Raw genomic sequence first — 15,114 nt, forward strand, 5'->3', positions numbered from 1 at the left:
AGTCGAGATTTCTCGTGCGCATGCCCGGTTGAGTTAATTTACTTCCGGTAGCCGTCCTAGCTCGTCCCGTCCTGATATCTTAAGGTGCCTAATATGTCACGGACCGCGATATGCAAAACTCTGAAATTCAAAATGCTCTGGTTTCCAGACAAAGCGGGCTACTGAGCTGAAAAGTTGTAAACAGATGTAAATTTAGCACCCCTTATGCCTGATGAGGATATAAACTTTGGTGTCTCTTTAGTTCTGCCCGATTTTACAGCATGATGACATTACGTGCCAGCGAAGAATTTATCTGTCTATTAAAGTAAACAGACAAAATTCTTCCTTTCCGAAAGGCAAAACTAGCCAAAAAGCAACAAATAGTGAGACAATCTCAGATAGCGCAGAGCGCAATTTATGCATAAGCATAAGCACAAGAAAAACGAACCAGTTCGTTTTTCTTGTGCTTATGCTAATGCTTATGTTGAGCGCGTTAATAGTGAAAACTGCACAAGACAATTAAGTGGGTTCGTTCTTCTTATGTTTCTGCTTATGCTTGTGTTTATGTCGTGGCTGTTTTCACTTGTGCTTATGCTTAGGCTTGTGCTTGTGCTTATGCTCTGGTGAAACCAGCCTTTACGCTGAGTTTCGGTCATTTTAAATTCAATAATACGCGGAAGTGGCAAATGTGACAATTTTACTTTTCACGCCGACGTTTGTAACATGATACTTTTGTTTTCCTCGCCTACTGAAGTGTGCAGCGAGATACCCTCGTTCCCTCGAAAATATAAGAAAGATGTGTATTTTTACTAACTGCTGGAGATGAATGGAATAAAGTTAAGCATCTGATGGAAATCGAAGAGGAACGATTTTGTTTTATGGAAATTTTAGGGATAAACAAGACTAATCTAATTATCAGATAGTCACGTCGACTTACGGTATAGTCGTTCTTAACACTGGGGCCCCGAACACTTTATCAGCAATAACAATAAATGTACTGTTATTTACCTGCGTTCCTGTGTCTTTTTTAGTCGTTTAGAAGGGATTTGAGTGAAGCGACAACTGAAGCGAAGGCGCTTTACAGTTCCAAATATTATCTCGTCTGTTATGAAGCTCCGATTACGTCTCAAGTTTCCATTGACGTCGTTAACTACTAAGAGGGTGGCAAAGGTGGGGTACCAATCACGCATCACGCTGAATTTTTCTATTAAATCACGCATCACGGAGAATTTTTTCAAAAAATCACGCGTCACGTAAAAGGAAGTAAGTACATCGCCAATTTTACTTTTTCGACCCTAAAAGCGTTGTTAAAAGAACAAATATGTGACCTATCACGCGAAAACGTTCCTTACGGTATCCGTTCGAACAATAGACTGCAAGGCTGATACTACGTGAAAAACGTTTCGAGACACCAACATGACAAGAATCGATAAAGTAGGATCGCAACAGTGGACAGCTGTTTCGCCCTTCTTGGGGCTCGTCAGCACTGTGTAGCGAAGATATGTAACGCCAGCCCAACAGCCAACGCATATGCGTTGGCTGAATAGTGATAGTCAATTTACTTGTTCCAAGATATCTTAAGACCACTTGATTCTTCATGAGAATATAACTAGGAGTAACCAAAGGTTAGGAAATGCGGGCTAGACGATTGCAAAATGAGGTACACCACAGAATTATTACGCTACAGATGTATAGCACTTGCATCTTACACTTGTTAAGAATTGTTATTACCAAGCTGAGGAACTGGGCCTAAGAACTGATGTTGAATATCTGGAAGGGATCACATTTTTCAGATGAGTGAAATATATCTGTAAGATCGAACAAGTGTACAAAATGGTATAACAACAATAAACATTCTGGACTATACTGAAGAAGAAGATGCAAACGATTGCCGTGTAGAATTGGGGAAAATGAAAAGGTATTGCATCGGTGAAGTAATGTAAACGAGATTGTTTCAGCAGGAGGGAAAAACTTCCTACCGAAACGCTCGACAACTTAATCGCTTAATTAAAAAGAACCTTGGCAAGGAGCTGCAATTTACTGTGATTTTTTTACGGTTTTTACACGCTACACCCATCTGCGGTTGACTGGTCTTGGGATAAAACATGAGCAAAGCACAAAGCAGCCACTTAGGATGACAGACCCCTGTCGCTAAACAAGTGTATCGACCTTCCACCATCCGAGATGCAAATATAGGGATTTTAACAATGACGACGGCGACGCCGAGGAGAACGCCTTGTAAAATTGAATTTATCCAGGATGCATATGGCTCTAAAACCTCAGCGTTTTTTCAATGAGTCCAAAGAAATGATATTAATTAAAATCGGGGGAGGTCCCGCGCAAAGGAGAACTGCACCATAAATAAACACCGTAAAAAAATCAAATTTTAGGAGTGGAACTCTTTAAGTACCTCGATCAAGTTTAATATTCGTTATATGTCACTAGCATTATCACGAAGGCTGACCCGGTAGCTAAATAAAGTTTTGCTTTACTTACTTTTACTTTCGGATTTATCAGAAGGAACCTGGAACACATGTAAGAAAAACTCAACATACCCAACGAAAGGAAATTCATGACATCCAGATCTTGGGTATACAATTTACTATCGAATATCAAGGTATGTGATTCGTATACCTAAAGGGAAATTCATGACATCCAGATCTAAGGTGCACAACGACAAGCCGCTCGTTTTGTTAAACATTTCCATTATTCTCCTATAACACAATCGGGAGTCTGTTCACAGGCTAAGTTGGCAGAGATCGTGTATACGAATTAAGAAGACGCCTAAGCCACCTTTGCCATACTCTAATATACAGGCAATATTTGTGTCAAAGCTTTACACCTGCAAATCCTTTTCTGTGCGGCAACGTTTTTATGTCTGTAAAAGATATAACGTGGCTTTTGAATTCAGTTAGGTCTTTATGACGACCTTCATTAAGTGGCACACAAACGTTTCCCTTGTGTAGTCTCTCGTTGCTCACACAACTTTCTTGTCGAGCGGTATAAAATGACACCAAACTCTAACGTGTGTTATCGTTTCAGCCCTTCCGGACGAAATTCGTTCAGACCTTTAATTTTATACGATATAGGCGGATTCGGATATGGTGTAGTATTGTGTGTCATATTTTCTTGGTCCGGATGCACTACCAAAAATGATCGGTCGACAAAATGGACAAAAATAACACTGAAGCTCATAGTCCTTGTGCAAAGTTTAACTATTTTCGATTGACTTCTTCCTATAATTTGTATCACAATTGTTTGGACCTATAGCGAAAAACGGCAAGCGAAAAATAGGGGAGAAACGCGGCGAGAGAAAGCGAAGGGTAACCCGGCTTTTTCAGTGTTCACACGAAAAACATAGTCAAGCCGGGTATGTCCGCCTATAACCTTTGACCGGGTTGAACCGGCTAGAAGAGTCAAAATTTGTTCAATTCTTTCATATTCTTATGTGCGGGCTGTAATGCCTGTTACGTCGGCGAAACGGCCCGGCATTTTTCCACGCGTGTGAGAGAGCATTTATCCAGTTATAAGGCCTCTCAGACTTTCAAACATCTGTAGAATTCTGAACATTGACGCACTTATGTTCAGCGGATTATTTCATGTTTTGGATCACGCCTCCAGTAGGTTCCAACTTAAGATAAAAGAGGCTATTCATATTCAAAGGTTCTTCGTAGAGTCATCTTGGAGAGACTGAGGACTGCTGTGGACGATAAGCTTAGAGACAACCAAGCTGGCTTCCGTAGACAAGCGCGCCACTTATTTTACTTTACTGGACACTACCTATGATATTGACATGCCCTGCTCCTGGTTCCTCTTCCGTAACTGCCCTTGCCACCGCTCTTAATTTTCTGTGACTAATATTATCCGCATCTTGTTTTTAACTATTGTAATTAATTGATTTAACTATAATTTTTAACTATAAGTAATTATTAGATTTTATTGTAATTTTTATCAAATTTAAGATTTTCTATCACCATTCTTACTAGCTTTTAGGGTTGCGCCTCGCATGGGTAACTTTATTTTCCCGTTCGCGCAATTCCTATTGGTCCTTTTCTTCTTTTAATTATATTGTAATTTTGTGACCAATAAAGTTGATAGACAGAAAGATCCTGTACGTACGTACCAGATGGCTACTCTACGAATTATCGTAGAGCAGTCCATCGAATGGAATTCTTCCTATGCGTCAACTTGGTGGATTACGAAAAAGCTTTCTACAGCATGGCCGGGGAGCTCGAGACTCCAGTGGGAGCTTATGAGTCATTATGTGATTCCTGGGAAATTTGTCACCCTAGTTCGCAACACCTATGAGGGCATGACATGCTAAGTCACACATGCTGGCAAGATCTCCGCTGGCTTTGAGGTTCTTACTGGAGTCAGCAGAGTCAGGCAGGGATGTCTCCTATCACCTTTCCTGTTCCTGCTGGCTACTGACTGGTTTACTGAGGACGACTACAGCAAACAAGAGAAACGGAATACAGTGGGCACTGTTGACATGCTGATGACTTGGCTCTCCTTTCGCATAACTTACGGCAGTTGCAGGAGAAAACATCAGACCTGGACAACAGCTCTGCACAACTGGGGCTGAACATCCACAGACATCCCGCGCACTCCGCCCCGCGTGCTTCGCGCTTGCTTCGCTCGCTTTTTCTTTCGCGTGTCAGTATAAATAGAGAGGGTGTCAACAGTCTAACAAGACTAAGATCTTGAGACTGAATACAACAGCTGAACATCAAGTCAGCCTTGGGGGGGAGCCACTTGAGGACGTGGAATCTTTTAGTTACATCGGTACTACCATCGACAAGCTAGGAGGTACAGATGCGGACATCAAAATTAGACTCCAAAAGGCACGCACAACCTTTGCTGCCATGAGAAATATCTGGAGCTCAAGGAACATTACCACACAAACCAAACTGAGGCTCTTTAATGCCAACATTACTGAGCCTGTTTTATTTTATGGTGGGAGACTTGGGGATCAACAAAGGCATCGACAAAGAAGCTCCAAGTTTTCATCGAAAATTGCCTGCGTAGGATTTTACAGTTGATATGGTTAGATAGAGCCAGTAAAAATGAACTATGGCAGAGATCTGGGCAAACCTCAGTGGAGGAAGTTATCCCGAGATGGAAATGGCAATGGCTTGGTCTCACCCTGCAGAAGCCTTCTTGTAGCATCACCAGGCAAGCTTTGACCTGGAATCCTCGAGGGAGGCAAAAGAGAGGTCGTCCACCAAACACAGGGCTGGACTGTTCAAAGCCCAGTTATAACTGAGCTAACCCAGTAATGGCAAGAATTTTGATTTCAGTTTCGTTAACTTTTCGGTGAGGTTTTCTCTTTTATATTGTTTGTTCTTCCGGTTTTGAGTTTGACTAAGCTCAAACTATATACACAAAACGTGAGCAGCAAAAAACATTTTTATACAAGAAACATGAACACTTCGGTTAAATTTTAATCCTGGGTTAGTGTTAAGTTGACCGGCTTTCGAACCCCGGTGCTGGAGACGTTCGCTAGACGCAGGGATCAAGTCCACAGGCAAGAGTTGGTATCAGTTAGAGATGGATGGACACGACAGGAGGCTATGGAGCGAGACTGTTGACAGCTTATGCTCCAGAGCAGGAGTGAAGGGCGAACACATTCATATTCAAAGAGACCAACCCTCTTTGAATCAACAATTACTCCATGTAAATCTAAAAGTATCCTTATAATTCTCACAAGTTCACACTTTGCTTCATTTTGTTGTCACACTGATTAGCATTTTTCTACTTTTCATAAATTCAACTTCCAACGTTTTGTACATTAATCAACTGAGGATGACAGTAGGTTCTGTCGAAACATGTCTTTGTAGCTTGAGAGTTTTGTCGTTCAGTTTAATTTCTAGGAATGTTCCTAGATTACAGGAATACAAAGCAGACTATGACAACACAACTTCAGATCATCTGTCCCACAATCCTCCGTAGGAAAAAAGATGTGAGCTATACATTTTACTACAATACCATGCGAGCCTAATACAGCCCGTAGAGTACAAGGAAAGCCAGATTTTTGCAGTATTTGTCACTGCACTATCGACATTGCGCATGTTAGGTTTGAAGGATTTAGAACGTTTCTGTGCGTTTTTATCAGCGTTGTTTTAGTTTCCGTGCGCTAAGAGTTATGGGTAAATGTACAGTCACCATCTTTTTTCCTACGGCGGATTTCAATGACTTTGATGGCATTAAAGTAATTTCGGAGCCAGACTGAAGGATTTAAGGCCTGGTATGAAAAGACACAACTTAAGGCAGAAACGATATTAGCGTCAAACATACGGCTAGTACTGTTTGTTTTAGTTTTGCCGTTGAGAGAAAGGAAGAATTTTTCACGGTTCAGTTAAAAACATATACAATTGTATTGTATTTTAATTACAAATTTTCAATACGCAAAATTGCATTCTTTTCAAAACCTCAGCCTTGGGGTTATTCCAAGAAGATTCTTAAAATTTTGCAAATTTCAGCCTCGATATTCTTATAAAATACTGCAAAATATTAACCTCCAACTAACCGAGTGCAAGGGCCGTACTGGGGAATAATGGCCTGATGTCGTAGCAATACAGACCGAGCGCAGCGAGGTCCCTACAAAAATGCTCAGATACAAGAGACCAGATCTGATTCGAAGACTTTTTATCATTGAAGCGTTTGCAAGCATATAACTTGCCATAATGCCCAAAGCTTAAGATATTTTAAATAATTGCTTAGCTGATTGCCCTGGGGGACTTCTGTATAAAAAGGACGGGGGTGCTCGTCGGAAATTTTGAAAAGAGCCCCTAAGAGGTACCAAGATCCTGTTTTGTGGGCGTGGCTTAAATTTTGTTCATCCGTATAAAGAGATACCAATTCCAAAACAACGCATTATCTCCTGTCATATGTTTTTGGATCAATACCCTAAAAGGTACAGCAAAAGCTCTCGCTGTGAACCTCTTCAGGCTGAACACGCTAAGAGGTAGCAAAACCGCGTTTTTAACCCCTAAGAGGTACGATGAGCCCCCCCGTCATTTTTATAGGAGAGTCCCCCCGGGGGGGAAGGCTGGAGGCAGGCAGCCAAGATGAAGCAGCATGGCAGGGGCTTGGGGACAAGGTGTTACATAGTGACCCAGTGGTGACAGACAAAAAACAGGGCTCTCAGTTTTAGGAAATAATTATTGCACTCATTAGTTTAATATATTTTAATTATCAGGATTTTGACAAAAAGTATGTTAAATTATTCCTTAATATTTGCTCACCTATACCAACAATATCACCAAACTTGGTTTAGCTATTTGAAAATGTTCCCAGTCTTCTCTTGAAGGGAACAACGTGTAACAACAACCTTTGTTTCCTTTCTTATAGATTATGACTAAAAAGAAACATCATGTCATTACTCTATAACCTTGATATATTTTGGCAAAACCACTGTGTAAATGAAGGTACCCACGTGAAGCTTGTACAAATCCTTACAATTTTGCCGATATTGTATTTAGATGAAAACATACCTAACTTCTTTCACAGAGCGGTTTTCAATTGAGTATTGTAAAACCAAATCCAAACCAATTACTTACCAATTAGACTACTCAGCCAATCTCAAAACGTAGCAAAACCAAAACCAAAACCAAAGTAATTGCCTGATCACTTTCAATACCCGATTGAAACTCAATCTATTGCAGAAACTACATTTAGTGCTACTGAATTATTAAAAGACTGGTTTTGGTTTTCACGTTTCCTTAAACTTACACTGCTAAACTGTTTGATCCAGGCTTAAATGACAAAAATTACCGAATTTCAGAGATATATAAATATAACACAACGGCACGAAGATATGAATTTTATTTTCGAGAGGTAAAAACAATATTTTGCAAATGAGTGCAGCGAGTAAAATATTGTTTTTTAACACAAGAAAATAAAATTCATATATCCAAGAACTGTGTAATGTTCTTTTTATTATCTATAGACAAACTGACTGTTTGCACAAACAACCATGAAAAAGTAAGAAGTGACATCATCAATATCCTCACTGGTGAGGATATGGAAATACGTCACTTGGGCCCTGGGTGTAGTTTCATATGAATTTGTGTCAATATAATAATGCTCTTTCTCTTCTGTTTGTAAATGTGCACAATGCCATTGACAGAATAATAATAATAATAATAATAATAATAATAATAATAATGAAAAAGGAGTGCTTATTGTGACAAAAACTAGAGCTAAGCTTTACAAAATGCTGTAATAATAATAATAATAATAATAATAATAATAATAATAATAATAATAATAATAATATTTATTACAGGAAGCTCTCTCACCCACTGGTGATATACAGAGAGGTCCTGTTCTAAATATATCATTAGTCACATAATTAAAGGAATAAAATATGTTCTAAAACTAGAATAATGCAGAAAGAAAGAAAAAAAGAAATTATATAACTGACAATGATTCCAAAATGATTCCAGAAAACTCCAAAACATAAGTCATGATAACTGTGTTCATCTAATAGTAACAGGCATGAATAGAAACCAAGAAAGGGCAGCTATGCAATGAACGGGTACCTTCAAAAACTTTGCCAAGATTAGCCATTCTTCCAAGTTCTTTGATTAAAATCTTTCTGAATCCTTCTCAATCTGAGCCAACTTTTACATGCATGTTTTTACTACCTGTATGGTGAATTAGTGTTTTAATTTTATCCCCAACAGGATTTTTGTACATTACAAAAATGACTCAATAATTATTATAAAATATAACTGTACCATGCTGCTCCTTTAAAAACAGGAATTTAAACAGTATTAACAATGACCACTGGAAAATTCTTTAAAATCTCTACTAAATTAGCTGTGAATTTTCAACATGAAATTTAAGTTTAATACATTAATCAGTTTCTCTGAGAACAGATACCAGCAAAACTAAAATTCTCCAACCACAACATGAACAATCAAAATCTCAGTGCCAACTGTCAGAGCAATCTCTAGTGATGGTAATAAGTTTGTGAACAGCCATCTGTTCTCTAATTTTCAGTCAATGAATCAAATTAAATGCCATGGCCATAGGGCCATTGTGTATTATGTTGTACTGCAGCTTAACTGGGACCAGAAGTAGGTGAGCTTAACACAATGTTTTTTTCCCAAAGGGTTTCCACAGAGACACCCACACACCATTAACGAAGGGCATGTTTTCATGTCCAACCCCGTGTGGGGAGTAAAGCTGGGGTAAGGACAGAACTATTCAACCAATATTTCAATCAAGAAGGGAGAGACAGACGGCTGTTCACAGATCATCCAATAATTATTAGATCTTATTCTGAAGTCAGCCTGACACAGGCAGATGCTAGACAGCCTGCAAAACCCATCTATGGTGACGTCACAGAAACGCACTGGGATTAGCTCTAGGATCTTTCAGGTGCCGATATCTGAAAGCCAGGTAAATTCCCACAAACTGAAAAAGAGAAAAATGGGCAAAATAATATCATGAGATCAGATGGTAAGAGTCAGATGGTCAGCATTTAACAAGAAATATTAACATTAGTGTAATTTGACAATTCGAATTAAAATGCTAATAGAATACATGTAGCATTGTCCAAATCGAGTCCAATCAGTGACGTGAAGCTATACCATTAGCATGATTTTTTATATAATCACGCACACAGGAATGCCATCTAATAATATTCAAAACTCAACTTTGACATTTTTAAAAATTTTCATTTTTGACAATGATGCGTGACATGTCAAAATGTCGAATTATGTTAATTTTAATATCTCTTGTTATTATATGGCTAGCTCCATGAGTGGGGAAGATGAACCAAATCCTGCACTGTGATTGGTTCCCCGAGTGGGCAAGATGATGCTAGCTTGCCCATTCAGGACTACCTGCTGTGTCCCGCAAGAAAACCTTCCACGAAAACTAATAAATTCTTTATTGACCAAGCTTGTTCAGTCAGTCTGGCTGGATATTGACCTCATTGTTTTTGCGAGTTTAGCCAGGATTGTTGCGTTCTTCTTTTGGGCTAGACATTTTACTCTCACGGTGCTTTTTCCCAGCCAGGCATGTTTACAAAATTTTATGTATCCCGGTGAATATGCTGAGGGATAATCAGGCAATGAACTAGAATCCCATCCAGGTTGGGGGTAGGGGGGTAGGGGGTAGTCCCTTCATGCTACTGAAATCAGAGTAATCATTTGAAGTCTGCATCAGGCCAGTGGCTGCTAATACTGTAATTCTGATTATAACACATAACTGATACACAGCAGGGAAATTTATAGAATGCTGTCAGATAGACTCACCATCATTAAACTGAAGAAAAGACCGACTCCTCCCACTGCATTCTTTAGAGTCCCCAGACCATGATCCTTTAAATAGTGAAAGCAAGGCTGACAGGTATCTGGACAAACATACTGCTTTTTCTTGCAACATGTAAGCTGGAAAGATAAAAAAAAATTACAGCGAGTAATTAAAGCTCTGTAACCTTCATGCAAGGATAAAATAACATATCTATGTTTGGATAAATACAAAATAATGTAAGGTCTCCGCTTTTTGTCACAATCATCTGTCTAGGATATTTTCACTCTGTAGAAAACAAAACAATCTGTAGGTCTTACACTAAAAAAAATGTTCCAGTATTGTTATATACATGCATTTATATAACCAAAGCCTCCCATTAAGAGACCACCCTCTGTTCTTTCGGTGGCTGATCACTTACAATTTCTCACAAGTGACCAGCTGTACATGTAGGTCAGACTACTCTTTTGAATTCACAAGGTGGTCGCTGACAAGAACTTTCATTGTACAGTCAACTCTCGTTACAGCAGACATGCTCAGGGAAATCATTCAGTGTCCGTAATAGTGCGAGTCCATAATAGTTGGGTGTGAGATAAAAAATGCCCTTAACATGCAATAAATAACATAGACAATGTCTGTGAAGACAAAAAAGAATTGATGCGAAAATAAACATTCCAGAGGTCTTTTGAAGTGTATTCTGACAAATGATGAACAGCAGGCTGTAATTCTACATAATTATGTTATATGAGAAGTACATGGTGTCCACTTTATCGACAGTCAATGAAAACAATAAAATTGTCGTTTCGTTACCATGAAGTGTCTGTAATTCCGTAACGGTGAAAGTCCGTAATAGCTCTATAGCTCTTGCTGGAGATCTGGATTTTATCTGTAATAGCGAGTGTCCTTAATAGCAGGGTGTCCGCAAGGCGAGAGTTGACTGTATATATACATTTTGAAAATACAATCAAACCCCTACTAAGCGGCCACCCTCGAGGAAAATTATGGGAGGTGGCTGCTCAATAGGGGTTTGACAGTTAGGAATTACAGTAGCCTGAGGCTTGGTAAAAAGATCAACTACTCTGTTTGAATACAAACACGCTATAAAGCTACAGTACATGGAATCGGGTAGGACCAAACAAAAATGTAATTGAATGTTTTTAGTCTTCACTCTCTATTTTTGAATCTTACAGCTGTACATGTATCTGTCATCGCCTTTTCCAAACAAGGCCAAACTAATACCCTGTTCACACCAACATGTTTAACATGTTTAAAAGTGGTTTAACAAAACAAGGTTAAAAATTAGATCATGCTAAGTAATAACGTACACACACAACTTGACAAGGTAAAACCCTGTTTGATGAAAATATGTTAACACAGTGGTTTGAAATTTGTCTTCTCAAAATGACTGCAAAGTGTGATCAACATTTAGGAAAAACCGGAACCTGATTTAATTTACCAAATTTGGTTGGTGCAAATGGGGCCTAAGTGTAATATTTAATTTTGGGTGGCTGCTTTATAGGGGTAAGCAGAGCACAAAACCCTATGAAAAAGACCAAACGGTGGCTGTGGCTGCTTAATAGAGGTGACTAGTTAATAGGGCTTTTATTTACAGAATTTTATCGAGAAAAATCTTGGGACTAAAATAGAGGTTCAACTGAAAACGTACATCTTCACAAGTTGGATGATCGCTGGTAACATTCATGTTTTCAAAGCCACAGCAGTCTCCAAACGTTTGAACATCTTGTTTTGTTATGTTACTAAAAGATTCCCAGGCCTTCCTCAGTACAGTCCTCTGTTGGCTTGATGTTATTGCAAGTGCCGCCACAGATACAGAGAAAAGGATGATAAATATGAGACACATGACTGCCATATACTGATGTTTTGTTAAGGATGAAAACTCACTAAAATAAATCTAAATTATCATTCGGTGCATTTTCTTTTCGATAATTATAATAATAAAAATATTTATCCAGGGAGCCCACTTGCCTTGGTGGTTTTCAGTGGGGCCGTGTAAATCATAATAAAAATTACAAACAACAAAAGAGATTTAAAAAAATTGATATTACAATACAGAGCTATTTTAAGATTAATATATTGTGATTTATCAGTGTCTCGCAGATTAATTGATTGATCTGCCTGCCACTGACAAATTGCCACATTTTGCTCCACCTTGTCCAATAATTGTTAAATATTAAATTATAACTACACCAGATCAAGATGTGTTTTCAATTTAACTTAAGTTCACCTGAAAATTTCAAACCAGTTTAATTTTAGTTTTCCTTTTTTTCCAGACTACACGATTGTATGATATGAAGCAATGGAAAAGTAACATACATGTAACACATTACATGGGCAAAACATTCTGAACCAAACTTCTTAATGAAAAAACCTTTCCTCTAGATGGTCAAACCACGTGTGCAAAATCATCCTCACAGCCGGTCAATTTGCTTGGTGCCCAACCCTCACTGAAGCCGCTGAAAGCCCCAGTTATGATCAATTCATATACAATTACTGTAAGTATTTTTATTCACCTTCTTGTTTGACACCAGAATTCCCAACATGTACTTAAAGGATACAAAAAACAGAACAATCTGGTGATGCTTAACTGCTCCATAAATACCAGCTGAGGCTATCAACATAATGAACACGCCACATGCTATTGTTCCACCTACTATAGGCCAACTTGTGAAGAGATCTGTTATTTTAGAATACACTGGCGATAAGATAAGAACAAAGCCCACAATCTGCAAAAAAGTAATAAAAGTAATAATAAACAAATTGTAAAACAGTCCATAAAGAAATTACACAGTAGATAAAACGAAGGCATTGGCAGTTGATTGGTCGTGGGGAGGAATGCAAATTAACACCCAAAAGTGGCATTAACTTCGACCCTGGAAGGAAGATGTCAAAGAGGAAGGCTTAGGGAAACTTGGAGACAAACTGTGGAGAGGGAAAGGTGGGAGATGGGATTCAAAAGTTTCCTGGATGCTGGTACATGAGCTAAGAACAGAGAAGATCAAGGCGACCGAGAACGCGATGCCCTATTTCCCTTCTAGGGATAAGGACATGATGGTGAAAACCGTCCTTATACATGTACGTGTAAATTGTGTATGATAAACAACAAATAATCCTCTTCCGTACTTGCATTGCAAGTGTATGTATTGGCTGTGAACCATTGACATTTTTCAAAAATACATCCTGGCTTATTACTTGATTAGAGATACACGTACCGGTAATTGATATTTTAAGCATTTTATTATACAGAGATGTTCAATCCAGCATGAAAATTGTGAATTCTCTGACCCTTTCTCGGTCCATAAACACGCAACAAAATAACTTGGCCAAAATCCAGCCATCTTGACCTCTCTGCTTGGCCAATAACCCACATATTGCCTCGGGATACACAGAGCATTGAAGGAAATTAAAAACTTGGAAATTTATATCGATGATTACTTATGATTACGGTGGGGATCGGATCGGATTTTCCCTACTTTTCTGGCTGTACGGAGGAAATTTTGATCGAGAATTCTTCTGAAAGTCAAATGCCCCGTGTCTCCCCCTCTCGGGGTTACATTGATAGACGCATTCGCTTATGACCATCTTAACTTTTTGTGGGTCATCTCGAGAATTCTTCTCAATTTCAAACATGCATTGAAACTTTAAGACAACATATTCAACTGGCATAAATCATAAGATGGGAAAAGTCACTGAAATTTTGTGTTTGATAGATTGAAGTCTTCATATAAGGTAGAAAGTTGAAATGTTTAAATCTTGTAGCGACATGTAAGCAAAGCTGGTGATGTTCCGCGGGCCACTTCTACCTACCATGTAAATGATGTTGAAGAATATCAGTCCCAGCCTATAGCAGCTGAATTGCATTGCAGATCCCGTTCTCCCCATGTCTCGTAAAGACACGTTATTTGCAAAGTTCCCGGAAGCTTTCTTTCGATTCCGCGATCAACTCGCAGCTCTCACATGATTAAACTAATCCAAAATGGCGATTCTCACACGACATGACGTCATTCATAAGTAACCAATCATAGATCGTTTTAGAAAGCAGCTCTTCACGCGGCATTTTCAAGATGTGTCTACGACACTGCTTCTAAAGTTGGACGTGACGCTCCACACCCGTACCCACGCAGAAGTCACGACTAATTTGACAGTAAAATACACGCAATTTCAGCAGTTTGTAGTTTCAGCAGTTGTAATCTGGCAGGGTCGGAAATAGGATGGGTTTTCTTTTTTCCATTTTCTTATCGACCTTATGGCTTCCTTACAAGTTTGCAATTGTGCTTCGGGGTGTAATTGGGGGGATGACACTTCATGTTTTTTTTTTTCTGGCATTGACGCAGTCAGAAAAGAAACATACCCTCCCTCTCTGAGGACATACACTCACAATTCTACAAATTTCTAAAACCTGTTAAGGACAAAAAAACTAGGAGAAAAACGCGATTACGAGAGCGGAACCAGAGAAACGCACTCTGATCTTCCGGCTGCTAAACCACCTGGCTGCAGGTGGATATCTCCTTGGGGGGGAGGGGGAATCCTATATAAAAAGCACGGAAGTGCTCACCATATATTGTACCTTTTAGGATTTAAAAAGTTGTCACGGTACCTCTTCGGGTGTTCAGCCTCAAAAGGTTCACAGCACAGCGAGAGCTTTCGCGGTATCTTTTAGGGTATTGAGCCGAAAAAAAAAATTGACAGGAGATAATGCCCTGTTTTAGAATTGGTACCCCCTAGGGATGAAAAAAATTCAAGCCATATCAACAAAATAGGGTTACCTCTTTTAGTGTTCTTTTCAAAATTTCTGACGAGCACCTCGGTCCGTTTTATATGAAAGTCCCCCCACCTCGTGGGCGGGGGGGG

At 39.1% G+C, this 15,114-nt stretch overlaps 2 protein-coding genes across 9 annotated transcripts in view; both read right to left on the reverse strand.

Annotated features, from left to right (window-relative positions):
• The window catches only part of LOC145488658 (uncharacterized), a 27,925-nt gene extending 25,984 nt beyond the window's left edge, over nucleotides 1-1,941 (reverse strand). For 4 of the 6 annotated variants that reach the window (XR_014049524.1, XM_081467575.1, XM_081467573.1 and 1 more), the window contains exon 1: nucleotides 1-1,941. This exon is cut by the window's left edge. The gene's annotated coding sequence lies outside the window, so the exon portion shown is untranslated. The other 2 variants (XM_081467577.1, XM_081467576.1) reach the window with 1 other exon arrangement.
• A 6,254-nt stretch (nucleotides 1,942-8,195) lies between these two features.
• LOC145488661 (tetraspanin-31-like) lies at nucleotides 8,196-15,079 on the reverse strand. 3 transcript variants are annotated; one of them, XM_081467582.1, is made up of 5 exons: nucleotides 14,071-15,079; nucleotides 12,822-12,989; nucleotides 11,912-12,118; nucleotides 10,251-10,385; nucleotides 8,196-9,405 (listed from the first exon to the last, which is right to left on the reverse strand). In XM_081467582.1, exons 1-5 carry the CDS (start codon nucleotides 14,143-14,145, stop codon nucleotides 9,331-9,333), a joined length of 660 nt encoding a protein of 219 aa, XP_081323708.1. In that variant the 5' UTR covers nucleotides 14,146-15,079; the 3' UTR covers nucleotides 8,196-9,330. The 3 variants fall into 3 exon arrangements, with proteins under 3 accessions (XP_081323708.1, XP_081323706.1, XP_081323707.1); XM_081467580.1 differs by having other exon boundaries at nucleotides 13,476-14,145; XM_081467581.1 differs by lacking the exon at nucleotides 8,196-9,405 and having other exon boundaries at nucleotides 9,414-10,385; nucleotides 13,476-14,145.
• Nucleotides 15,080-15,114: the final 35 nt, after the last annotated feature.

Source organism: Orbicella franksi, chromosome 5, assembly GCF_964199315.1.
Source record: "Orbicella franksi chromosome 5, jaOrbFran1.1, whole genome shotgun sequence".
In the NCBI taxonomy this organism is placed as follows: Eukaryota; Metazoa; Cnidaria; class Anthozoa; order Scleractinia; family Merulinidae; genus Orbicella; species Orbicella franksi.